The sequence below is a fragment of the Palaemon carinicauda genome, chromosome 45, assembly GCF_036898095.1.
Source record: "Palaemon carinicauda isolate YSFRI2023 chromosome 45, ASM3689809v2, whole genome shotgun sequence".
Lineage (NCBI taxonomy): Eukaryota > Metazoa > Arthropoda > Malacostraca > Decapoda > Palaemonidae > Palaemon > Palaemon carinicauda.
This window is the reverse complement of record NC_090769.1, coordinates 14,499,834-14,523,527: the sequence shown is the minus strand read 5'-3', so window position 1 is coordinate 14,523,527 and position 23,694 is coordinate 14,499,834. Positions and strand designations below refer to the sequence as shown.

The 23,694-nt window shown below is 44.1% G+C and overlaps 1 protein-coding gene across 2 annotated transcripts in view; it reads left to right on the top strand.

Moving 5' to 3' along the window:
• Positions 1-23,694, top strand: part of LOC137635000 (phospholipid phosphatase 2-like) — a 74,004-nt gene that overhangs the window by 11,006 nt on the left and 39,304 nt on the right. For both annotated transcript variants that reach the window (XM_068367601.1, XM_068367600.1), the window contains one exon: positions 15,149-15,369. In XM_068367601.1, the coding sequence (XP_068223702.1) occupies positions 15,149-15,369 (221 nt within the window). The remainder of the gene's footprint in view (positions 1-15,148; positions 15,370-23,694) is intronic.

Below are 23,694 nucleotides of genomic sequence, written 5' to 3'. Positions count from 1 at the left end.
TTATGCATAGGACAGAAGACAGTATGATCTCTCTGTCAGCCCAGTTTATACTGAGCCAGTTTATACTGAGCAAGAACATCATCCTGACAGACTATCTGAGCTGGAAACTCCGATAGTTGGATTGGAGTGGTCTTTAAGTCTTCGGATAGCAAATAAAGTACGGCAATACAGTAGTTATGTGGGGTTCGCCAAACATTGACCTTTCTGGGCTCCACCTGTGCCGCTCCGTGAAATGCTCCTTTTGCATCATTTCAAAGGTATATAACTGCTATGTATTACCAGAGAAAAAAGTTGCATAGGAATGCCAGTGTTGAACCCAGCTCGCTAACCTAAATAGGTGTCGGTATGATACTGGGGCGTGTTAAATCACAACCAGAGGTCTCGTGCCATTTAGATATCTCCTCTTCAACATCCCTGTAACAACGAGGTGCCGTTCAACACCCACCACTGAAAGCTACTACCACCATCTCCACCCACGCCAACTACGGCACTTCTTTTCATAGCAGCACTACGACCGTTTGTTGTGCTTTTTTGGCTCTGTGTTTTCGGTGGTTTGCTCCTGTTCTAGTGTAAGATGTCTGATACCCAAGATTCCTCATCCAAGTTAAGTACTAGATTTATGATTTTTGAGCTTCTGGAGGTAGCATTGCCCTTATCTTTATTATTATTTGAGTTTTCGTGTTTTCTCAGTTTCGAAGGCCCCGCTACACGGCGGCCATGTTGGCTTTGCTACCTCCTCGGCTCGTTCTTAACACCTTGCAATTAGTCTTCTATACTAATTGTTATTCGTTTTGAACCTATTGCACTGGAGTTTTTTACCGATTAACCCTTTGCTATACTGATATTATTGCTCACGTATCATAGCTATTTGAACTTTACTTTAGGTTTTGGCTTGCTTGCTATCCCTCGAGGCCGAGTACCTGGAAGGTTCTGGGTCGGCGGGTTCGCCCGAAATGTCAAGGCTAAGAAACCCTACGTCCTGTCGAAAGAAATGTGTTCCCTCATTTACCCTAACGCCAACACCTCGGCTGCGGTCCCCAAGGATGTGGCGGACCCCATCATCGCTAAGATCGGCGTCTTCCTCTCTTGGGTCGAGAGTGAAGACCGGCTCGAAAACTAAGACCCCGGAGGCTCCCTTCGACCCAGCAGCCTTCTCGAGCCAGTTATTGGATCAAATTGGTTCCCTGGTGACGTCCCTCACTGAGAGGGTGCAAAACCAGGAGAGTCTCGTTGAGAGCCTCATGCGTTCGGGACTGCCTCAGCAACAACAGTATGTTATCCCGAATGCCTCTAAGCTCCCGGAGTTTGTCAAAAGCAACCCGTGGAGAATGGCTTTGCACTCCCCCCCTTCAAGGATGGTATGTTAACCATCGAAGGATGTGGCACCCGGCCTATTGAAGATTTTGAATTCTACCCGCCGGGTCTCCAGTTCCCCTTCCCTGGTTTTGCACGCCTAAGCGAGGAGGCACTTTTACGGTTGGATAAAGTTCCCAAAGAAACCGTGATCTACCCGAAGGAACAGGCTCAGTCCACCTGGGTCCGAACCCTGAACGAGTGGGAGTGTGTTAACACTATGCTAACATCCCATAAAAGCTCCTACTCGATGTTTGTGGTAGACGAGCAAACCCCCACTCCGTGTGTCACAAAGATGATGGACATCGCTCATCAGGCTATTAACGAGGACAAACCGTTACCACAACTGCGGGAAATGGATCTAACTTCCCTCCTGTTCCCGGGAGATCACGAGTGCTGGACCAACGCCCCAGCGACCTTCACAGCGGGTAAGCTAAGTGCTGACACAGTTCAGTGAGCGACTACCTAGGCTTCCAGAGTCCTTGATACGTCTCGAGTTTGAAGCCCTTACGCGATCGAGTAGATCGATCAACTCGGCTACAATGGCTGAAATGCCCTCTTTAATGTACGAAGAGGAACCCCTCTTTAAGGTTTTGACAAAGTCATTGCTTCAAACCTTGCTGTTTGATGCCTACGACTTCCTTGCGGCCAGACGTCGTTGCCGTAAACACGTCTTGTCTGAGGCCACTATCAGACATGAGCCTAACAAGCTCATTAAAGCCCCAATCTGGGGCCCTGACTTATTCCCAGAGGATCTAGTCAATAATGTCCTCAGCGAGGCTGCCAGAGTCAATCAGAGCTTCAAGGTTCGGTGGGGCCTAGTCCCCAAACGCAAGTTCGAACCGGCCAGCAACCAATCTTGAGGTAGGAAGAGGCTGAGACCTTTCCAATCCTTCCAAAATCAGCAGTCACAACAACTAGTTCAGACCATCCCGGTAACGCAAGGGATTCAACCCTCCACTTCTAAAGGACAACCCCAACAGCAATATGTGTTGGTTCCTCAGTCCCAGGTAGCAACTACCTCTTATGCTACTTCCCCTGCCTTTAACCCCAACTATGAAACTCAGGGTGCGTTCCAGGGTTATCAACGCGCCAGAGGCTCTGGTGCGAGAGGAACTTTTCGCAACAGAGGTAGTGGAAGGACCCTTTCTTGAGGCCGAGGATTCCGCGGAGGCCGAGGAGGTAAATCCGCAGCGAATCATTGAGAATTCTCGGGTAGGGGGAAGACTACATCTTTTGAAACCGTTGGACGTTCAGCAATTGGGCTTTCAGCATACAGTAATTTCCAAAGGTCTGGGGTGGAGTTGGATAGAAGGGCCCCCTCCACCAACCAGTTTCCATCAACTTCCAACGGAGGAGCTAGTCTTATATGCAAGCGATCTATTACAAAAGAATGCAATCAAAGAGGTAAAACACTTGGAATTTCAAGGTCGCTTGTTCAGCGTGCCAAAGAAAGACTCAGACAAGCGAAGAGTAATCTTGGACCTGTTTCATCTGAATTCTTATATTCGATGCGACAAGTTTCACATGCTAACCGTCTCTCAGGTGCAGACCTTACTTCCCCGTGGGGCCGTCACCACCTCTATAGATCTTACAGATGCTTACTATCTCGTTCCGATAGCAAGGCATTTTCGTCCGTTTCATCCAAGAATTACGAACCCAAGAAATTCAAATAGTAGCTTACTTAGACGACTGGCTCATTTGGTCAAACAGCGTCGAGAACTGCCTCACGGCAACAAACAGTGATAAAATTCTTACAACAGTTGGGGTTCCAGATCAACTTCGAGAAATCTCGCCTAGTCCCAAATTTCAAGTTTCAATGGCTGGGATTACAATGGGATCTGCGTTCCCACACGCTACGTCTCCCAACAGCCAAGAGGAAAGAAATAGCAAAGAACACAAGACTTTTTCTCAAGGACAAATTGACGTCCAGGAGAAATCAAGAGAGAATCCTGGGTGCCCTCCAGTTTGCCTCGGTAACAGATATAGTACTGAAGGCCAGACTGAAAGATATAAACCGAGTATGGCGCTCCAGGGCAAACGAGAAATATCAAGACAAAAGAGCTCGACTTCTGCCAATTCTGAGGAAAAGACTTCAGCCATGGACAAAGGTAAAAAATCTGGCAAAATCCGTTCCTTTACAATACCCACCTCCAAAACTGGTCATTCACACAGACGCCTCCTTAACAGGCTGGGGGGGATACTCCCAGTACAGGAAAGTCCAAGGACTATGGTCGACAGTATTCCGCCAACTTCATATCAATGTCTTAGAGGCCATGGCGGTATTCCTAACCCTAAAACGACTGGCTCCAGCCAGGAACCAACATATCAGATTGGTTCTAGACAGCGAAGTCATAGTCCATTGCATAAACAGAGGGGGTTCCAAGTCAAGCCACATAAACCATGTGATGTTAGCAATATTTTCCATGGCAGCATCGAACCAGTGGCATCTGTCAGCAGTCCATCTAGCGGGAGTACGAAATGTAGTGACGGACTCACTTTCGAGGACGACTCCGCTGGAGTCGGAGTGGTCACTGGACCTAAAATCATTAAATGGATCCTATCTCAGGTCCCGAGTCTCCAGATAGACCTGTTTGCAACAGAGTCCAACCACAAACTAGAGTGCTACGTAGCCCCCAACCTGGACCCCCGGGCTTACGCCACAGACGCAATGTCATTGGACTGGAACACTTGGGAGAGAATTTATTTATTCCCACCAATAAATCTGTTGATGAAAGTGTTAGACAAACTCAGAAATTTCAAAGGCCAGGTTGCTCTAGTAGCCCTCAACTGGCCCAAGAGCAACTGGTTTCCCCTGCTGGTGGAACTGGGTCTCCACCCTCGGCAGATACTCAATCCAATACTAACACAAGTAGTACAAACTCGCAATGTGTTAGCTTCCTCAAAAATTCAGAGTGCCCTAACTTTATGGACTTCATGAAATTTGCAGCTCAGAGAGGTGCAGATATTGATCCTCAAAATACCCTATTTTTAGAATCGGATAAAAGGGAATCCACCCTTCGACAGTATGATTCGGCTGTTAAGAAACTCGCAAAGTTTTTAAGGGACTCAAAGGTTGAGATGATGACTATGAATCTGACAGTAACCTTCTTTAGAATTCTATTTGAATCAGGCCTAGTGGCCAGTACTATTACTACAATTAAATCAGCCTTGAAAAAGATTTTCCAAATTGGTTTTAATATTGACCTTACAGATTCATACTTCTCATCAATCCCGAGAGCCTGCGCCAGATTGAAACCATCAACTCGCCCTAGCTTAGTTTCCTGGTTTCTGAATGATGTACTTAAGTTGGCTTCTGACACTCTTAACGAGTCTTGTAATTACATTCCATTATTAAGGAAAACCTTGTTCCTAATGAGCCTAGCTTCTGGCGCCAGAATATCAGAACTTTCAGCCTTGACTAGAGATCCAGGTCATATTGAATTTCTCTCGTCAGGGGAAGTCCTACTTTCCCCTGACAAAAGGTTCTTAGCAAAAAATGAGGACCCCCAGAACAGATGGTCCCCCTGGAAGATTGTTCCACTTCCTCAGGATCCATCTTTATGTCCAGTAAACACTCTGAAAGCCTATTTAAATAGAACTTCCATTAAGTCCTCAGGGCCCTTATTCATTAGAGAAATTGGAGGAACCATCACCCTGAAAGGAATCAGACACCAGATTCTGTATTTCATTAAACAGGCTAATCCTGAATCATTCCCTCCTTCCTTCTACCTGCCTTACTTATTGTCCCTACTTTAGTTTTGGTTTTGTTTTTAACCTGAGCTGCACCCTTATGGTGCACTCTTATTTTATCATGTCTGTAAATAGCCTTACTCTCCCACGAGTTGAATTTTGTTTGTATTTACCCTCAGGATTGTAAATTATCATTTGATCTCACCGTTTATTATTTTACATTGCATTTTCTTTGTCCTTCCATGGTTTGGAAGTTTTGCTGCAATTTGTTAACTTATCCTTCTATCCTTCCTTATAAGGAATGGTTCATTCACTGGATTTCTTAGTATCCCTATTTACTATTTGTATTAAACCATGTTTTTTTTATATTTTGTCTTTAATTTACTTTCCCGTCAGGTGTTAGTTCCAAGTTTTGGGACCATTTCTCTTGTTCTATTTCACAGAGCGGCACAGGTGGAGCCCAGAAAAGGGATTTTGACGAAGGAAAAATCTATTTCTGGGCGAGAGACCTGTGCCGCCCAGTGAACCCTCCCTCTACTTTACTCCCAGAATGGGCCCAAACTTGGGTGCTATGAGGATTGACATAGTTGGCGTGGGTTGAGATGGTGGTAGTAGCTTTCAGTGGTGGGTGTTGAACGGCACCTCGCTGTTACAGGGATGTTGAAGAGGAGATATCTAAATGGCACGAGACCTCTAGTTGTGGTTTAACACGCCCCAGTATTACAGTATACCGACACCTATTTAGGTGAGCGAGCTGGGTTCAACCCTGGCATTCCTATGCAACTTTTTTCTCTGGTAATACATAGCAGTTATATACCTTAAAAATTATGCAAAAGGAGCATTTCACTGGGCGGCACAGGTCTCTCGCCCAGAAATAGATTTTCCCTTCATCAAAATCCCCTTTTTTCAATATTTAACTTCGCCGGTGATTATAATAGCTGCAACTCTGTTGCTCGACAGAAAAACTCTACGGAAAAATTCGCCAGCGATCGCTACACAGGTAGGGGGTGTACTCAACAGCGCCATCTGTCGTTCAGATACCCAGTACTCATTGTAAACAAAGAACTCAATTTTCTCTCTGTCGGGCTACCGGCAAGACCTACTAATTCGCTGTTGCTAACTGGATTTGTTTTCACAACTATTTGGTGAAGTACACTATTCTAGTTTTGAGCTTTCGCTATGCAGGTGTTTTATCTTCATCTTAAAACTTGAACTCGTTTTGGATAGATTTAATTATGGTGACAAAGAGAGTATGGACTTTCTTTCACTTTTAAATGGCCGACCCTTCCCTTAGCGGAAGTGTGTTTAGGCTTTTAGTAATTATCTTATCACGTTATAGATTTTCCTCTATATATTTTATATCTCTCCGCCTTTATTAGGCCTCTTCGATTAACTTTCCATTTTTTATAAACATATAAAATAAATTTTAATGCTTTGTTTATATAGACCTTTCCTGAGAGTAGGCGGTCCTAACTTGGAAATCGAAGTTAATCAACATTGAGCCCTTTATATCTTCTTTAGCTTTTAAAGGATTTAAAACTTTTTAAATGTAATATTTTATGAAAGAATTTCTTTGATAGCCTTCGTACTGTTTTCAAAGATGAACTAACGTTTAGTTTTTTATGCTACGCAGTTGTTGACGTTCAGGACGTTCAACATGCGCTCTATCGTTACGATAGAGAGAGAGTGTATCACGGTTTCACTTTGCAGTAAGAGTAAATCGATTCTGACGTTTTGTTCATTCTTTCTTAGCTTAAATGTTTTAAATTCTAATTTAAAGGAACTTTTTATTTGAAAAACCTTTCAGTTTTTTCCTTTAGTCAAATAAGTGACGATATATAATTGGGCTCTTCTCTTAGGTGCGAAATCAAGAGAGAAAGAGAGAGAGAGATAGAGACGGAGGGAGAGAGAGGAGAGAAAACGTTCCGTTCAAGCGGGTAACGTTGTTCTCGTGTTACTCTCGTCCCTAGTCTCCGTACGGGGAGGAAGGATAAAACGTTTTTAGGTTTTTATTCTCGTCCCCAGGCTATGTGCGGTGAGAGATTGAAAACGTAGTTATATGAACTAGTGTTTAGTCTCTTTCCCAGCCACTGATTTTTCTTTTTATCTTAAAATATGTTTTCTGTTTTTTGCTGGTATTATGAGCTTGCATTATACGACTAATTTCGCAATTACTACCTTTTAATGAAGGGTAGAATTGCGTGTTTCAGGTAGAAATAAGTGCAAAACAGAAAATCGAAGTGATAAAGTGATATGCGCAAAGTGTTACAGTGTTGCGTCCGTGGCGCAAAGTGTTACAGTGTTGCGTTCGAGGGTTCGTCTGTTCGTGCCTGTCGTTCACCTAGTCCGGGACCTCTTGCAAGCTCCCAAGCCCAGGGGAGAAGTAATGTCAAACGACTTATGGGTTCGAGAGGCCTTGACCAACGAACAGACGTTTTCCCTCTATGGTATCGGGTGTTTCTTACCAAGATCTCCCCTACCATAAGACGAGAGAGACGTTGTTTCTCCTCGCCATCCGTAGGCTTTTCGCATAAGAAACCTGTCACAAGGTTTCGAAGCCCTTAAGCGAAAGTCAGTCCTTTCAGGACAGGTCCAGCGTCCTGGTTACAGCCATTAGGACAGCTCTGACCCTATGCAGTCATCGGATAACTGCTCGCCGCCTAACAAAAGTATAACACAGACTCCGAAAGTCTTTTTTTGTAGGCAAAGTGTTGCGGTCACAGACGTTACCCTCGTCTATTACCACAACCATTTCCGTTGATCCTTAAGGGGTTGTATGGCAAAACATGCAGTATATGCTTGCCTCCCTTATGGAAGACTATTCTGCCGATTAGTCCGTTGAGTCTAGCCGTTTATCTCATCGATATCCTGGCTTTCAGCCAACCTAACGTTCCTTTGTGCTTACTGTTGACGTTGGCGTAGCTTAGTCACGTCAGTCAGGTTGTTTAGAACCACACTTGATGCGGTCTCGTGTGGTTTTTCAGCCGCATTTGGACGTTAGGCCACTGGCTGATGCTCCTGTTGACGTTCTAGACGTTCACTAACAATCGGAGTTGACTTGTTTTGACGCTGTGTGTCAACCTCCGCATTCTAGAGTTGTTTTGACTGCTCAGTCTAGGCAGTCAAAGCAGTCTCGAGTGGACGCTGTACGTCCTCACGCACCTGTTGTGGTTGACAGTTCAGTTGTTGACAGTTCACAGACTGTCAAGCAGTTACATGACGTTGCGTTCTGGTCCGCTACTAATGCACCAGTGAGAGACTCGGCTTTTATCGGACAAGGTTCCTGTAGATGAGGAAGTTGCTGTTCTCCCTCATACTGATATTCCCTTGAGGACTCTGTCAGATGGAGAGGAGCCTTAAGCTGCTTAGCCTCCTACGGACTTTAATTAAATCATGATGATTTTTTTAAGGATCTTCGTCCGGATCTTGTAACTGCTGCTCCTCGTTCGCCTAAACGTCAGAGCTTACACTAGGCCTAGCTACTTCGAAGCCGTTGTTTTTAAGCTAGTGCTCTCTCGCTCTCCTAGAGAGCGTTACGTTGGCTAGGCGACTGGTTTTTCACCAGGAGGAGTTTGGGGGATACAGCCTTTGCTTTCCCTTCTTTTAAACTGGTTTATAGAGCGAGAGTCTGATATGATACGAGAGAAGTTCTCGGCTTGGGAGTTCATGCCTCTGCCCAGATAGACTTCTCAATTCTGGTAGACTCTCCCTGGCGCCTAGCCAGGAGACGCTCCAAGTTGTTTACAGGTCAACTTCTCAGCTGTTGTCGAGCCTTTGAAGTTTTGCTGTACTATTATGTCACGCATAACAAGGTTTTCAGGGATGGTAAACGGTTCCGCCTCAGTCGCTAACCCCGTCTGTTGCCACACCTGCTCCCGTAGACCCTAAATGGGCTTTGCTGCAAGACATGCAGTCCAAGCTTGCGTCCTTGATAGAGGACTTAAATGCGGAGAAGAACCTTCTGGCCAACAACCTTCCAACCGGTCGGTTGTGCGCCCTGTTGACGCTGAGGTAACCTACTCGCGTCTGCCAGTTGAGGTGGTTCCTCCACCGATGCGACCCAGTGTGGGTTGCCAGCCGCACGTTGACGTTAAGCGACGCTCGGAGGTGGTTGTTGACGTTCAGGACGTTCAACAACCAGCAGAGGTGACTTGTTGTGACGCAGTGCGTCAACCTCAGCAACCCGGTAGGGTGTTGACTGCACAACCCAGACGGTCTAGACAGTTTCGGGTTGACGCTGTGCTTCCTCGCGCACCCATGGTTGTTGACAGTTCACAGACTGTGCAGCAGTTCCATGATATTGCGTCCGGCTCCGTCACGCATCCACCAGTGCGACCGGATTCAGCGAGCCAGACGTTGCCCACTCCGTTGCCGTTTCCTCATCAGTTTCGGATGAGGAACCCTCTGATGAGGACGTTGCTGAACAACAAGACGATCAGCCCCCAGCCCTGCTATCCAGAAGATGCTGAAGAAGGAACGCTGCTCAGTCAGGCTGTGGATGAGTCTGGTAGGGACGCTGTCATCCGTGGATCAATTTGTGTCACTAGGAAGACTACACCTCCGTCCTCTTCTATACCATCTAGCTTTTCACTGGAAAAAGGACAAGACGCTAGAAGCGGTCTCGATCCCGGTTTCCGAAAAGATAAAGTCTTGTCTGACTTGGTGAAAGGACAATATCAACCTAAGAGAGGGTCTTCCCCTGGCTGTTCAGACTCCCAACCACGTTCTCTTCTCGGACGCATCGGACGTAGGCTGGGGTGCGACATTAGACGGTCGGGAATGCTCGGGAATATGGAACTCGAGTCAAAGGACAATGCATTTCAACTGCAAGGAGCTACTGGCAGTACGTCTGGCCTGGAAAAGCTTCAGGTCTCTCCTTCAAGGCAAAGTGGTGGAGGTGAACTCGGACAACACCACGGCTTTGGCGTACATCTCCAAGCAAGGAGGGACCTACTCTGACGTTGTACGAGATCGCAAGGGACCTCCTCTCCTGGTCAAAAGGTCTAAACATATCACTAGTAACGAGGTTCATCCAAGGCAACTTGAATGTCATGGCAGATTGTCTCAGTCGGAAGGGACAAATAATTCCAACAGAATGGACCCTCCACAAGGATGTATGCAAGAGACTTTGGGCCACCTGGGGCCAGCCAACCATAGATCTCTTCGCAACCTCGATGACCAAGAGGCTCCCAATATTTTGCTCACCAATCCCGGACCCAGCAGCAGTTCATATAGATGCCTTTCTCCTAGATTGGTCACATCTAGATCTATATGCATTCCCTCCGTTCAAGATTGTCAACAAGGTACTGCAGAAGTTCGCCTCTCACGAAGGGACAAGGTTGACGCTAGTTGCTTCCCTCTGGCCCGCGAGAGAATGGTTCACCGAGGTACTTCGATGGCTAGTAGACGTTCCCAGAACACTTCCCCTAAGGGTGGACCTTCTACGTCAGCCACACGTAAAGAAGGTACACCAAGGCCTCCACGCTCTTCGTCTGACTGCCTTCAGACTATCGAAAGACTCTCGAGAGCTAGAGGCTTTTCGAAGGAGGCAGCCAGAGCGATTGCTAGAGCAAGGAGAACATCCACCCTTAGAGTCTACCAATCGAAGTGGGAAATCTTCCGAAACTGGTGCAAGTCAGTATCCGTATCCTCGACCAGTACCTCTGTAACTCAAATAGCTGACTTCCTCTTATATCTGAGGAAAGAACGATCTCTTTCAGCTCCCACTATCAAGGGTTACAGAAGCATGTTGACATCAGTCTTCCGTCACAGAGGCTTAGATCTTTCCAACAATAAAGATCTACAGGACCTCCTTAAGTCTTTTGAGACCACGAAGGAGCGTCGTTTGGTTACACCTGGTTGGAATTTAGACGTGGTACTAAGATTCCTTATGTCAGACAGGTTCGAACCGCTACAATCAGCCTCCCTGAAAGATCTCACCTTAAAGACACTTTTCCTGGTATGCTTAGCCACAGCTAAAAGAGTCAGTGAGATTCATGCCTTCAGCAAGAACATCGGATTCTCATCTGAAACGGCTACATGTTCTCTACAACTTGGTTTTCTAGCCAAAAACGAGCTGCCTTCTCGACCTTGGCCAAAATCGTTCGATATTCCAAGCTTATCGTATGGTTGGAAATGAACTAGAAAGAGTCTTATGCCCTGTAAGAGCTCTTAAGTTCTATTTAAAACGAACTAAACCTTTACGAGGCCTGTCTGAAGCTTTATGGTGTTCAGTTAAGAAACCATCTTTGCCTATGTCAAAGAATGCTTTATCCTATTTTATCAGACTGTTAATACGAGAAGCTCATTCCCATCTGAATGAGGAAGACCAAGCTTTGCTGAAGGTAAGGACACACGAAGTTAGAGCTGTCGCAACTTCCGTGGCCTTTAAACAAAATAGATCTCTGCGAAGTATAATCGACGCAACCTATTGGAAAAGCAAGTCAGTGTTCGCGTCTTTTTATCTTAAGAATGTCCAGTCTCTTTACGAGAACTGCTACACTCTGGGACCATTCGTAGCAACGAGTGCAGTAGTGGGTGAGGGCTCAACCACTACAATTCCCTAATTCCATAACCTTTTTAATCTTTCTCTTGAAATGTTTTATTGTTGTTTTTGGGTTGTCTGGAAGGCTAAGAAGCCTTTCGCATCCTACTTGATTTGGCGGGTGGTCAAAGTCATTTCTTGAGAAGCGCCTAGATTAGAGGTTTTGATGAGGTCCTGTTGTATGGGTTGCAACCCTTGATACATCAGCTCCTAGGGGTCGCTCAGCATCCTAAGAGGATCGCGAGGCTCCGTAAGGAAGACGTACTTAAAAAGGCAGAGTAATTGTTCAAGTCGACTTCCTTACCAGGTACCTATTTATTTTGTTTAGTTATTTTGATAACTTCTAAAATGAAATAAAAATTCTTAGCTCATATGATGTAAACATATTTTGCTGGTCTCTACCCACCCCCCTGGGTGTGAATCAGCTATTATAATCACCGGCTAAGTTAAATATTGAAAAATGTTATTTTGATAATAAAATAAATTTTTGAATATACTTACCCGGTGATTATAAATTAAAGGACCCTCCCTTCCTCCCCAATAGAGACACAGTGGACCGAGGAGAAAATTGAGTTCTTTGTTTACAATGAGTACTGGGTATCTGAACGACAGATGGCGCTGTTGAGTACACCCCCTACCTGTGTAGCGATCGCTGGCGAATTTTTCCGTAGAGTTTTTCTGTCGAGCAACAGAGTTGCAGCTATTATAATCACCGGGTAAGTATATTCAAAAATTTATTTTATTATCAAAATAACATTTTTGCGACGTCCCTAAACCGGAAGCTTCCGGTGTACTATTTGCCATTAGCAGACCCACACGTGGCATACTAGGATGCCTTCCAATGTCCGTGGGAAAACCTGGTTGTCTATGCATTTCCTCAGTTTCTGCCTCTTTAGGAAAGTCATCAACACGGTCAGATCTGCAACCAGCTTATCCATAACTCTTAATAGCTCTGTTATGGCTGCAGGCAGAATGGTATTTTGACCTTTTACTGCTACTGGCATAGGTTCCTTGGGAGTTAGCCCACTTCCTGACCTGTTGCGTCAACTGCAAGTAGAGATTTACCACCAGACAGTCGCATCCCTATGACTTAATGCCTGAAGGTTATCCAGCATCTTCTCACTCGGAGAGGGTTTTCGCATCCAGGGGCGAAACACTTATCTGGATACCTCAGGTCATCTTCTGTGGTGTATCAGGGGAAATGGTCAATCTTTTGTTGTTGGTGCTGTGGAAAGGATGTCTTTCCTCTCAAAGCCAATATTCCTCTAATATAGTTTTTACTGTACCTCCGAGAGAAAAAAAAAACTTCTCTGTGTCAGTTGTTGAAGGCTATTGCTAAGCCTTGAGTCAGGTCTTTAGATTGAAAGGAGTCTACATTTCCTCTTTCGTGAGTTGTCCATACTCATACTGAGCTTTGAGAAACCTTGCCCCCAGTTGGAAGTTAGACCACCTCTGTGGAACGTGACGAAATCCTGCAATTTCTTAAAGTTGCTCCATACGAGCTATTTTGTCGAGCCTCTGATAGAGACTTGACTCTTAAGACAGCCTTTTTGCTTGCCCTAGCCTCTGCTAAGATTGTCAGTGAGCTGCATTGTCTTTCTTATGATATTATCCATTCAAGGGGATGGGGGCAGGTCTTGTTTCTCTTCGTCCCCGAGTTCACTACGAGGACTCAAAATCCAGCGGTCTCTGACCTCACATCTACATCTTTCCGTAGTTCAAGTATTTGAGAAGTAACCGACGATCCAGATCGGCTGCTCTTGTGTTCTGTGAGGGCAATGAGGCACTATCTGAAATGCACAAGAGGAGCTCGCCCTAATACTAAACATCTGTTTTTAAGTACGTGCAGGGTTAAAAGGAAGATCACAAAGAACACTTTCTCTATCTGGATTAGACAGGTCATTGACCATGCTATTAATCCATCTCCTTCTTGAGAAGGAAGGACAAAACACATAGCTCACTATGTCAGGGTGATAAGGACGTCCCTGTTATTCAGAAAGAATCTTTCAGTAATGCAGGTAACTCAGGCCGGTGTATGGAGGCAACAAAGCATCTTCACAGCCCACTACCAGAAAGACAATACACAGGTCCCTAGTTAATTTCTCTCTAGGACCTGTGGTGGCTTCTCAAGACTGTTAGCAGTTAGTAGAAAGCTGAGGTTACGGACTTATTCTGGGTTGAATAGAAAGAATAACTGGCCTCTTTCTTTTATTAATTTGCATCCTTTCTTGGGCCACTGTATCAGTTTTCCCTGTCAGCTGGAACTCTTGATTTGTTCATTTTCATTATTATTTACCTCCCCTTTAAAAACATGAATAGAATTAATTTTCCCCTACCAATGAATTCCATGGAAGAATAAAATTAACAAATCAAGTACAGTAGTTTGGGCATGAAAAGAAAATAGAGAATCCTGCATGTTACCCAAATTCCATTAGACACAGATTATGATATGATATATAATACATTTGAATGCAATGGGTTAGTGACAGAAATAAAAATGAGAATTGGAGATAAAAAACTGGATTCTTGGTTATACTATAATATAATCATGCTGAAACATTTAATGTAATCTTTTCCATAATGAACATTAAAATGAATAACTTGAATATCATAGGTGCTCTGTTTTAATAAGGTACCAAATGATTTAGATGTATATAAGACTGGCGACTGGATGATATTGACAAAGATGCAGTTATACCTTCCAAGAGAAAGCTAAAACTACCAATTTGGCTTGTAGCTCAGCCTAAAGGGGATACAGGAAATTATTTAAAAATTTGCATGTTACTTCAGTAGAAAGTAGGAACCATTGCACCTGGAAAGATATCTCGATTTGGAAAAAAGTTTCCTCATGCATGCTAAATCATGCACACGATCTAGTATACTGTACTTTCTAATTTAAAGACTGATAGTAATGATATATCCATGTCTTGGTTTTGGCCAGTTTTCATCACCATGATAGCCCCTGCAGATTTGTGGGACATGTTTGAGGCCTTTGTTCTGCAGTGGACTAGTAATGGCTGATGATGATAAGTAATTGTATAATCTTAGATGTGAAGCCTCATCTAAATGTTAGCTATGGAAGGAGAGTAGATTTTAATGGTTAGTATGCGAATAGCATTGTCTTCAGTAGTAGTGTTAATGCTCAGTGATAACATTTATTGGTTGCCAGATGATTTCAGCAATGGAGTTGCTGTGAATAGTTCAACAACGCTTCAACTTGCGGGTCTCGTTTACAAACACTGAGTTTGTGCTGTGCTTGTTGATACACTGGCCCTAGAGCAGGGGAGACTATATTTCTTTGGTACTTAAAGTCATACAGTTTAGGATTCCATTTTCTATCCGTTTACAGTAATAATTTCATAATTCAGAATTTTCTTGGATTATACTGTACAATTATTGTGATAAAAAGATGCTGGATTGATAATGGTTTAGTATACTTTTGAAACTTTTTAGTTTCCATTTGAAGGTCTCGGATTTTTTTTTTTTTTTGTACTGTAGTTATTACCTCTTGACTGCTAGGCATATGTAGTTACTACTAGTAATTTTCTTATATTACAGATGGTAATTCTGGAATGGGCTTTCCCACCAAAGCTCAAAGAGGAAAACTATTCATTTAATAACATTCTTCGCTGGAGCTGGTCTTATCTTGGTGATCTTTTTGTTGGAGGCCTTCTTATGTTTTTCTTTAATGACCTTGCCAAGATTGCCACTAGTGAACCAAGGCCATCTTTCTGGAGCTTGTGCTCTCCAAACATCACTGAGGAACAGTGCCAGCAACCGTAAGTGAATTACCCATTTTTTAATATTTTAAAGATAACTTGAAAGATATTCAAATGTGAATAAAAGCTTGTTACAGGCTTTTTTTTTCAGATTTTTAAGTTGAAACTGTTTGAAAACCTTTATAGGAGCTATCTACCTTTCAGTAATTTTCACTTATTCCTACACAAATAAAACCATCCTCCTTTACACAGAAGAATGATAACAGTAAAGCTGGAATACAGCAGTTAAAAATTATAACAAGGTGTCAACAACGGTCGGTAGTTGCCAGAAAACAGCCCCTCGACTGGATCACTGACAAAGCACTTCGATATCAGCCATCGTTGAGGACGGACTTTTCTCTGGCTGGAATATTGACAGCTTTATTAACTTGTCTTTTTCTTTTTCCAATGTGTGACTTCAAGTGTGTATTGAGGATGCAGAGGTTAGGAAGTGCTCAGGGGTGCTGACTAAGACTTCTGGTACCTTTATGAACGCAAGGGCGACAGATCCTCATTAGTTTCACCCGGCCTGATAAGAACACTCCTGTAGCCAGGTCTCGCCCTGCAATGAGCGTTGGGAGTGGTCACCCTCCCAGTGGGAGAAGTATAGCAGGAAGAGGAAGTAGTAGTCCAAAAGATATTCTTTGCCTTTGGGGTCATCTTCAAAGTCAAAGAAGGCCTGACTTCCTTCTTCCGCCTCCGGTACTTTGCCCTCCAAATCTTCTCCATTGGCTTCCTCCGGGGGCCAACCGAGTAAGCGCTGGCCCTTTGATCAGAGGGCGAGCCCTTGTGCAAAGGGGTCCTTCTGTTTCTCCAAGCTAAACATTGGGGCCACTTCTTTCCTTTCAGTATGATGATGCTTTGTTTGCTATGGCCCACCTTAGGTATCCAAGGTTCACCTTCAGAGAAGTTGAAGCAGGCTCTGTCTTCCAGACACCATCGGGAACATCTTGCAGCCCCATGTTCAGAGGATGTTGGCCCTTCAGTCTCTTCAGAGAAGTCTGCAGTTGTCTCCTCGCAACCTTTTGTAGTCTTCAGAGGGAGACATGTTTACCAGGTGTCCTTCCCAAGGGAACCTCTCCTTCATCATCTGCCTAGAGATTTCTGTGAGAGTGCCTGACCCCTCATAGGAAGTCTCCTCCTGAGCACTCGGTCTCTGCTAGATCCTCCCTCTTTGGAGGAGGATTGTAGACAAGCCTCCCATAGGAGAGACTTCTCTTTCCAACCTCAGCTCTCAGCAGGATCCTCCAGAGAAGACTCATCCTCAAATATTATCCATAAAGTTTTTGAGCGTCTTCTGGCAAAACGTGTTAATAGGTTTGCTGAAGATAATCATCTATTCCCTAGTTTGCAATTTGGTTTTTGTAAAGGCCTTGGAGCATGTGATGCCCTTCTTACAATCTCCATTGCTATAAAGATATCCCTTGATTGTGGTCAGGAATTTTGTATGATTGGCTTTGATTTTAGTGCTGCCTTTGACTGTGTTAATCATGAGGCCCTTGTTTTCAAACTCAAACAGTTGGGAGTGGGTGGGTCGTTTCTTAGCATTATTATTGAATTTTTAAGTAATAGATCTGTTGTTGATGGGCATCATAGTGAGTATTTTAATGTGATATCTGGTGTTCCACAGGGTAGTGTTCTTGGCCCATTACTTTTCATACTGTATACACATAACATGTGGTTTGGCCTAGAAAACAAGCTTGTTGCATATGCAGATGATTACCTTCTTTGCATCAATTCCATTTCCTGAATGTAGATCTGCGGTTGCTGAATCCCTTAATAGAGATCTAGCTAAAGTTAGTGCATAGTGCAAATTATGGGGTATGAAGTTGAATCCTAACAAAACTCAAAGTATGATTGTAAGTAGGTCAATTGTGTTTTCTTCAATTGCACAAAAAATTGGCTTATGGAGAAAGTCTTTTAAGATTTTCGGTGATCAGTCTATGCTGAAGAAGTTTTTTAATTCTTTCATTCTACCTTGTTTTGAGTATAGTTCTCCTGTTTAGTTTTTAGCTGCTGATTCTTGTCTTAATTTGCTGGACAGGAACTTACAGTCTATTAAATTTCTTATTCCTGATCTAGTTTAATCTTTAGCACAGTTGTTCAATTAGTTCATTATGAATGTTGCATTAGATTTTTAATAATTCTGACCATCCTTTACATTCAGGTCTTCCTGGACAGTTCCATCATGTTCCTAATACTAGGCATGCAGTTAATTCTAATAGTCAGGCCTTCTCCATCATGAGGCTTAATACTACACAGTATTCTAGAAGTTTTATGCCAGCCTAGACCAAGTTGTGGAATGATTGGTTAGTTGAATCAGTAGAACTTCAAAAGTTCAAACTTGCAGAAAATGTTTTCATGTTGAACAGGCTGACGTAAGTCTTTTTATAGTTATATAGGAATTATCTGTTTTAATGTTGTCACAGTTTTTAAAATATTTAATTTTTAATTTTTTCCCATATCATTTATTTATTTCTTTATTTCCTTTCCTTACTGGGCTATTTTTCCCTGTTGGAGCCCTTGGGCTTATAACATCTTGCTTTTCCAACTAGGGTTGTAGCTTCGCTAGTAATAATAATGTTGATAATAATAATAGACGAACCTCGACCAGACGAGTTTTAACTCCTAGCGCTTCTCCCAGAAGCACCTCGTCCCAATGTGCCTCACACTCTAGACGTGCCTCATACTCAGCACGCCTCAACCAGAAGTTCTTCACCTTCTATGGTCTCTCCTAGAAAGGCCTCGCCTCAATGCTCCTCAACCTCAAGACGCATTTCTCCTGCTAGCGCGTCTTCTAGACATCTTCGCTCCAACGCGCCTCAACCTCCAGATACGCCTCATCCATACGGGCTTCTACTAGATGCACTTCCCTTGCACACAACTCGTCCAGACACACCTCCTCTGATCGGATTAGACACGTATCACATAAACGTTATAAACGTTCCCCTCTCTCCTGAACGCGCTAGATGCATCAGTCGTGAATGTGCTAGACGTGGTTCTCCTGAGTGTCCTGTCTCTTGAACGAGCTAGATACATCTAGTGTGCTAGGTGCGTCTCTCCTGAGCATGCTAGTTGCATCTTGTCTGAACGCTCTCAATGCAAAGATCTTGAACGGGATAAGCTCATTTCTCTAGACTAATCTGGAACATCCTTTTGAAATGCGCTGCACGTGCTTTCCCCGAACACACTGCACTGGTCTCGCCCTAATGTGCTATATGCGTGTCACCTAAACGCACTAGGCATTCTACCTCTGAGCGGGCTAAATGCACCTTAATTGAACACATTCCTGAATATACTTGATTTGAACCCTTTCTTTCTTTACAAGACACCTCATGTCGACCTTTGTCGATAAGATGTGAGTCATCCAAGCGCATCAGGCATCCAACTCCTATTGCGTCTCCAGCTCCAGTGTTGAAAACAATCAGACCAACAGTTCTGTTGGAGTTTGATGTCGGATACATAAAGCAGCATCTGATGCCTATAAGTTGGACACTAGGAGATGAAATAAGGGAAAGACTCGGGATCCTTGAGGTGATACTTGGTTGAGAACTCGTGGGGATCTCTCTCTTCAAGAGGGAGTACCCAAGTGGATAATTACCACGTCTCACCAATTGAATTTGCAACTTCTTCTTGCTCCCTATGACCCAAGAGATGAAGGAAGGATGATAGCGACCGACAATCTGACTAAGTCATGAACATCTGCAAGAAATAGGTAGGCTCCTCTAGTCGCCTTTCTCCTTTAGCAGCAGTCTTTCGCTGTTAAGAGAGAAAAGATTGGAAGACGGTTTCCAAGTTATCCCATCCCAACCAATGGATCCAAGGATGCCCAAGGAGATCCTGGTCTTAGTCCTTAGTGAAGTCCAGCAAAGACATACTGTAACAGCAGTTTCCTTTATCTCAGTCATCCATCAGGGTGGTGGGTACAAAATTTTTTTAGACCACGTTCCACGCAGGGCCGGCTGGGAATGATCTCAGAGAGAGAAAAATCCGAATATGACAACTGAATTCTTCCTAGCCAGGAGGATCAAAGCCTCCAGATACAGAGAAGTGTGAGTTTCACTCTACCTTCCTCCAAGTTCTACGCTGTATGTATGTTCACTGGTGTTGGAGAATCCTTATCTTCTTCTCCAAAGTGTAGGAAGCCAGCTATCGACTGTCTTTGCCAAATATTTGGCAGCTCTAAACTTCATTTGGAGTTTTATTTGCCAATGCTAGCTACGGAAGTTATTGACAAGGTGGATTGACAAGTTTCCAAAGAGAAAGACTCCTTGAGGGCAGGGAGATTATTTCCATTGATTCTGACTGTCTTCAAGAGGCAAAAGAAATACTACCGTACACAGGGAGAGTGCGCAGGTTTCCATTGATTCTGACTGTCTTCAAGAGGCAAAAGAAATACTACCGTACACAGGGAGAATGCGCAGGCGGCTCTACCTTCCCCTTTCTCTCTGGATCCTGCTGTGGCCCCCCTGATGCTAGGTATGACAAAATGAGCGATTGGCAACATCTATTTTCTTCTCAGCAGCAGAGGTGTCAAGTATGGAAGCCATAGCCATGGTGACACTGCATGCAGTCATAGATTGACCACTGGTCAGGAATGGTTGGGTACTTGGCCGACACTGACTTTTCTGACCCAGACAAAAGACAAGCCTTGAAAGGCATTGTTCTGATTGGGGCTAGTTAAGTAGAATTCCTGACCTATCAGGCGGCCAACCAGTGGGCCAATTGCGTCCTGAAGTGAAATGGTGCTGTGACTTTCAGATTTCATAAACGAATCGGTCGCCTGGAGGGGTTGAAGTTTTGCAACTACTCCATTAAGGGTCCTACCCTTTTTCCAGCAGCGGAGGTAGAAACGTTAACTGTAAGATGGAGGAAAGGCAGTCAAGACTCCTTACTGCATCAAGCCGTTTCCTTTCAGCAGCTGCAGACCGCGTCCACTGTAGGTCAGGGTAGAGTAAGATCTTGGTCACCACAGCACCATAAGTAGGCTTGAGGGCAACTCCTCTCGACAGGTGTCAATCCTTGAGAAGGCATCCAACCAGCCCTTTTCAGCCTGCCAAGGCCAAAGACGTGGTAGGGACAGAGGAGAATGGTGAGGACGATGATCCTGTTAGGGTGCCAGTCCTTCCACTATGCCACTAGTGGAGGTATACCTGCCGTCTTGATTGGAGGAGGTGGTGGTATCACTGGGTAGAAAGATGGATGATGGACATCCTTCGATTCGGGTGCATCCTGCAATTCATCAGCCCTCCCTCTTCACTGATTCCACCACTGGCAACGTTGTTATTCTAACACTAGGGATCAGCAAAGTATCTATCCTTGCAGGCAGAAGTCCAGACTATTCTGGATAAAGGCACCTTCCAAGAGGTTGACAACGACTACCTAGGTTTCTTCAGTAGACTCTTTCTTGTAGAGAAGACCTGTGAAGGCTGGAGACCAGTCATCATCCTCTCAGTCCTGGACAAGTTTGTTCCACAGACTTTAGTTCAATATGGAGACCGCAGCCTGACTGTGGCTTTTTGGACTTCATGATAACCATAGGTCTAAAGGATGCGTACTTCCAAATCTTGATTCATCCATGCTCTAGAAAGTACCTACATATAATAATAACTGACAGAGTATTCCAGTTCAGGGAACTTTGCTTCAGACTTTCAGCAGTTCCTCAGTTCTTTACAAGGATCTTCACTCTTGTTTGAACATGGGCACACGCCAACGGCATTTGTCCTTTGATACTTAGACAATTTGCTAATCCTGGCAGACTCTAAGGAGATCCTTCTTCACTGAGACAGCCTCCTTCCATTTTGTCACAATCTAAGGATCATGGTGAATTGAAAGAAATCGGTGCTAATCCCATGCAAAGACTTTCATACCTTGGTATGGACATAGGCATGGTCCTCAGAAAAATTTATCAGGCTCAGGACAGGATAATCCGACTTAGAAAAGTAACATTCTCCTTCCTTCAACAACCCCATCAGTAGCAGGAGCTGCTAAGGCACCTGTCACCCTTGGGATGCCTAGTACCAGGCAGTTGTCTTCACCTTTGGTCACTTCAGTGGGAGGTAAAAGGGAATTCTCACCATCTCGACCATCCCCTCTCACTGGTGCCGATAAGGGACTTGCAATGATGATTAGACGAGTTAAAGCTCCGGAAATGTTAACCACTCTTAACGCCACCTTCTGAATTCCTGTTATTCACAGATTCATCCAAGGAATGTTGGGAACTCGCCTCCATCAACATATACAGTATCAGGGCTGTGATCAGAGTAGTAACACTGAGACCATGTAAATGTTTTGGAGCTAAGAGCAGCCTTTCTAACTCTCAAGCATTTTTGCCTTCTAGCAGGTCACCCGGTGGTGTTGATAAGCGACAACATCACCGTGGTGGCTTATATAAACAAATAAGGAGGTACCATGTGACTGCAGGTATGATCTTGGAGTAGAGACTAGAATGAGCGGAACTAGACTCTAATTTTCCTGACAGCCTGCTTCATTCCAAGCAGGGGGAACATAGTGGTGGACAGGTTGAGCAAGAAGATGCAAAAGGTTGGCTCTGAATGGTCTTTAAGTCCTTGGATAGTGATGGAGATCCTGAATTTGTGAGGTTCGCCATCAGTAGACTGGTTTGTGATCACTATAATCCACAAGTTCTCCATCTAATGCTCTCCAATTCTAGATCCTAAGGCGGCACTCGAGGACGCATTCCCATGTAACGGCTTCGACGTCTATGCTTTTTCTGCCATTCTGTCTGATAAGGGGTGTCTTGAATTGAGTTCAAGTGATGCCCAATCTCAAAATTTGTGGCCCTGAAATGGTCGCGCGTAGAATGGTACACGAACCTTGTACAGTACAGTACAGTACAGTACAGTACAGTATTTGAATTGTTGGAGACTTCAAGGGAATTAAATCTCTTTCTTCACCTCTTGTGCCAACCCCATACCCAGATATTTCACACTGCAAGGGAATCGCTTCGGTTTCTAACCAGGAGGTTATCCAGCATCTTCTCTCAGAAAGAGGATTTTTGTTTGAAGCTATGCCCTCTTAATGAGAGAATGCCTTGATGAAGTCACCGAGCTTCAGCACGGCATTCTATTCCCGTGCTGAAACTTGGTGACGGGCAAGAGGGCTCTCGAACTTGGGGAAATTGCTCCCCCAGTTCGAATCTAAATTTCTCTCTTAATTATCTTTTTCTTCCTCTTTATATTGCTTCAACCTTCTCCTAATATTATAAACTTTCCTCCATGTTGCTGTCCCAACCCTATGAGTAAAATTTCCCATATGTATATGTGTATATATTTACATATATGTGTGTTTATTATTATTTTTTTTTTCTCTCTTTTTATGGCATGGATGTTTCTACATCTGTTATTGCCACTTGGGCGGATGTTTCTACATCCGGTATTGCTGCCTGCTTTGATGAATGGGAAAGGTGTCGCGGTTGGGAGGTGTTTGTGCTCAAAGCTATATGTGAGAGTATTGGATGATCTCAGCCATCCCGAAGATGGTTTGGACCTTTTTGGCGGGACTATTCTCAAGTGTTGGGTCTTCGGAATCTAGGGGGATCCAACGCTTGGGGTAGGACTCTCGGCTTTTGGCCGGAAGCCCGTCATTACAGATATGGGGAGGATGATTCCATAGTTTCTTGGTCTCAGTCCTAACAGGCGGGTTCAGCTTACACCTGTGCCTCTATATCTGTTTTGATGCTATCCTTCGGGTAGGGTATGGAGTGGACCATCTGGGAAGTATACTCTCACTGTGCCGGTAGTGGAGAGTGTAAATTTCCTTCCCAACATGTGATGCCTTAATGTTCTCAAGCAGGTAAATCAAACTTCAAAAAATCCCTCTTCTCTCTTCTTTTTTATGATGGATTCTTGTGAGAATGACCCCACCTCCCCTGGATATGCTGACTCGCCCCCGGCTCTGTTGACGACCTCTGGCAATTCATTTAAAGAAAACTCCGTTGACGACGTAGGAACTAAAAAGGACTATTCTTTAAATACTCGGAAAAAGGGTAATTTGGGCAACACAGGAAAACTGAATGTCCTGCACATTACCCAAATCCCATTAGAAGCTAATTATGATGTGCTACATAAAATATTTGAGTGTTACGGATTAATAAAAGAAATTAGAATGAAACTTCAAGATGATAATTGGGAATCTTGGTTATCATTTAATTGTCCTGAGGAAGCATTTAATGCAAGCCGTAATATTGTTGATATTAAAGTAGGTAATATGAGTGTTAAGGGTGCTCTGTGTGATGGGGCACCTAAAGATCTGGATGTCTACAGACCAGCAGACTGGGCTGATAAAGATATAGAGGCAGATATGCCATCCCAAAGAAAGCCAAAA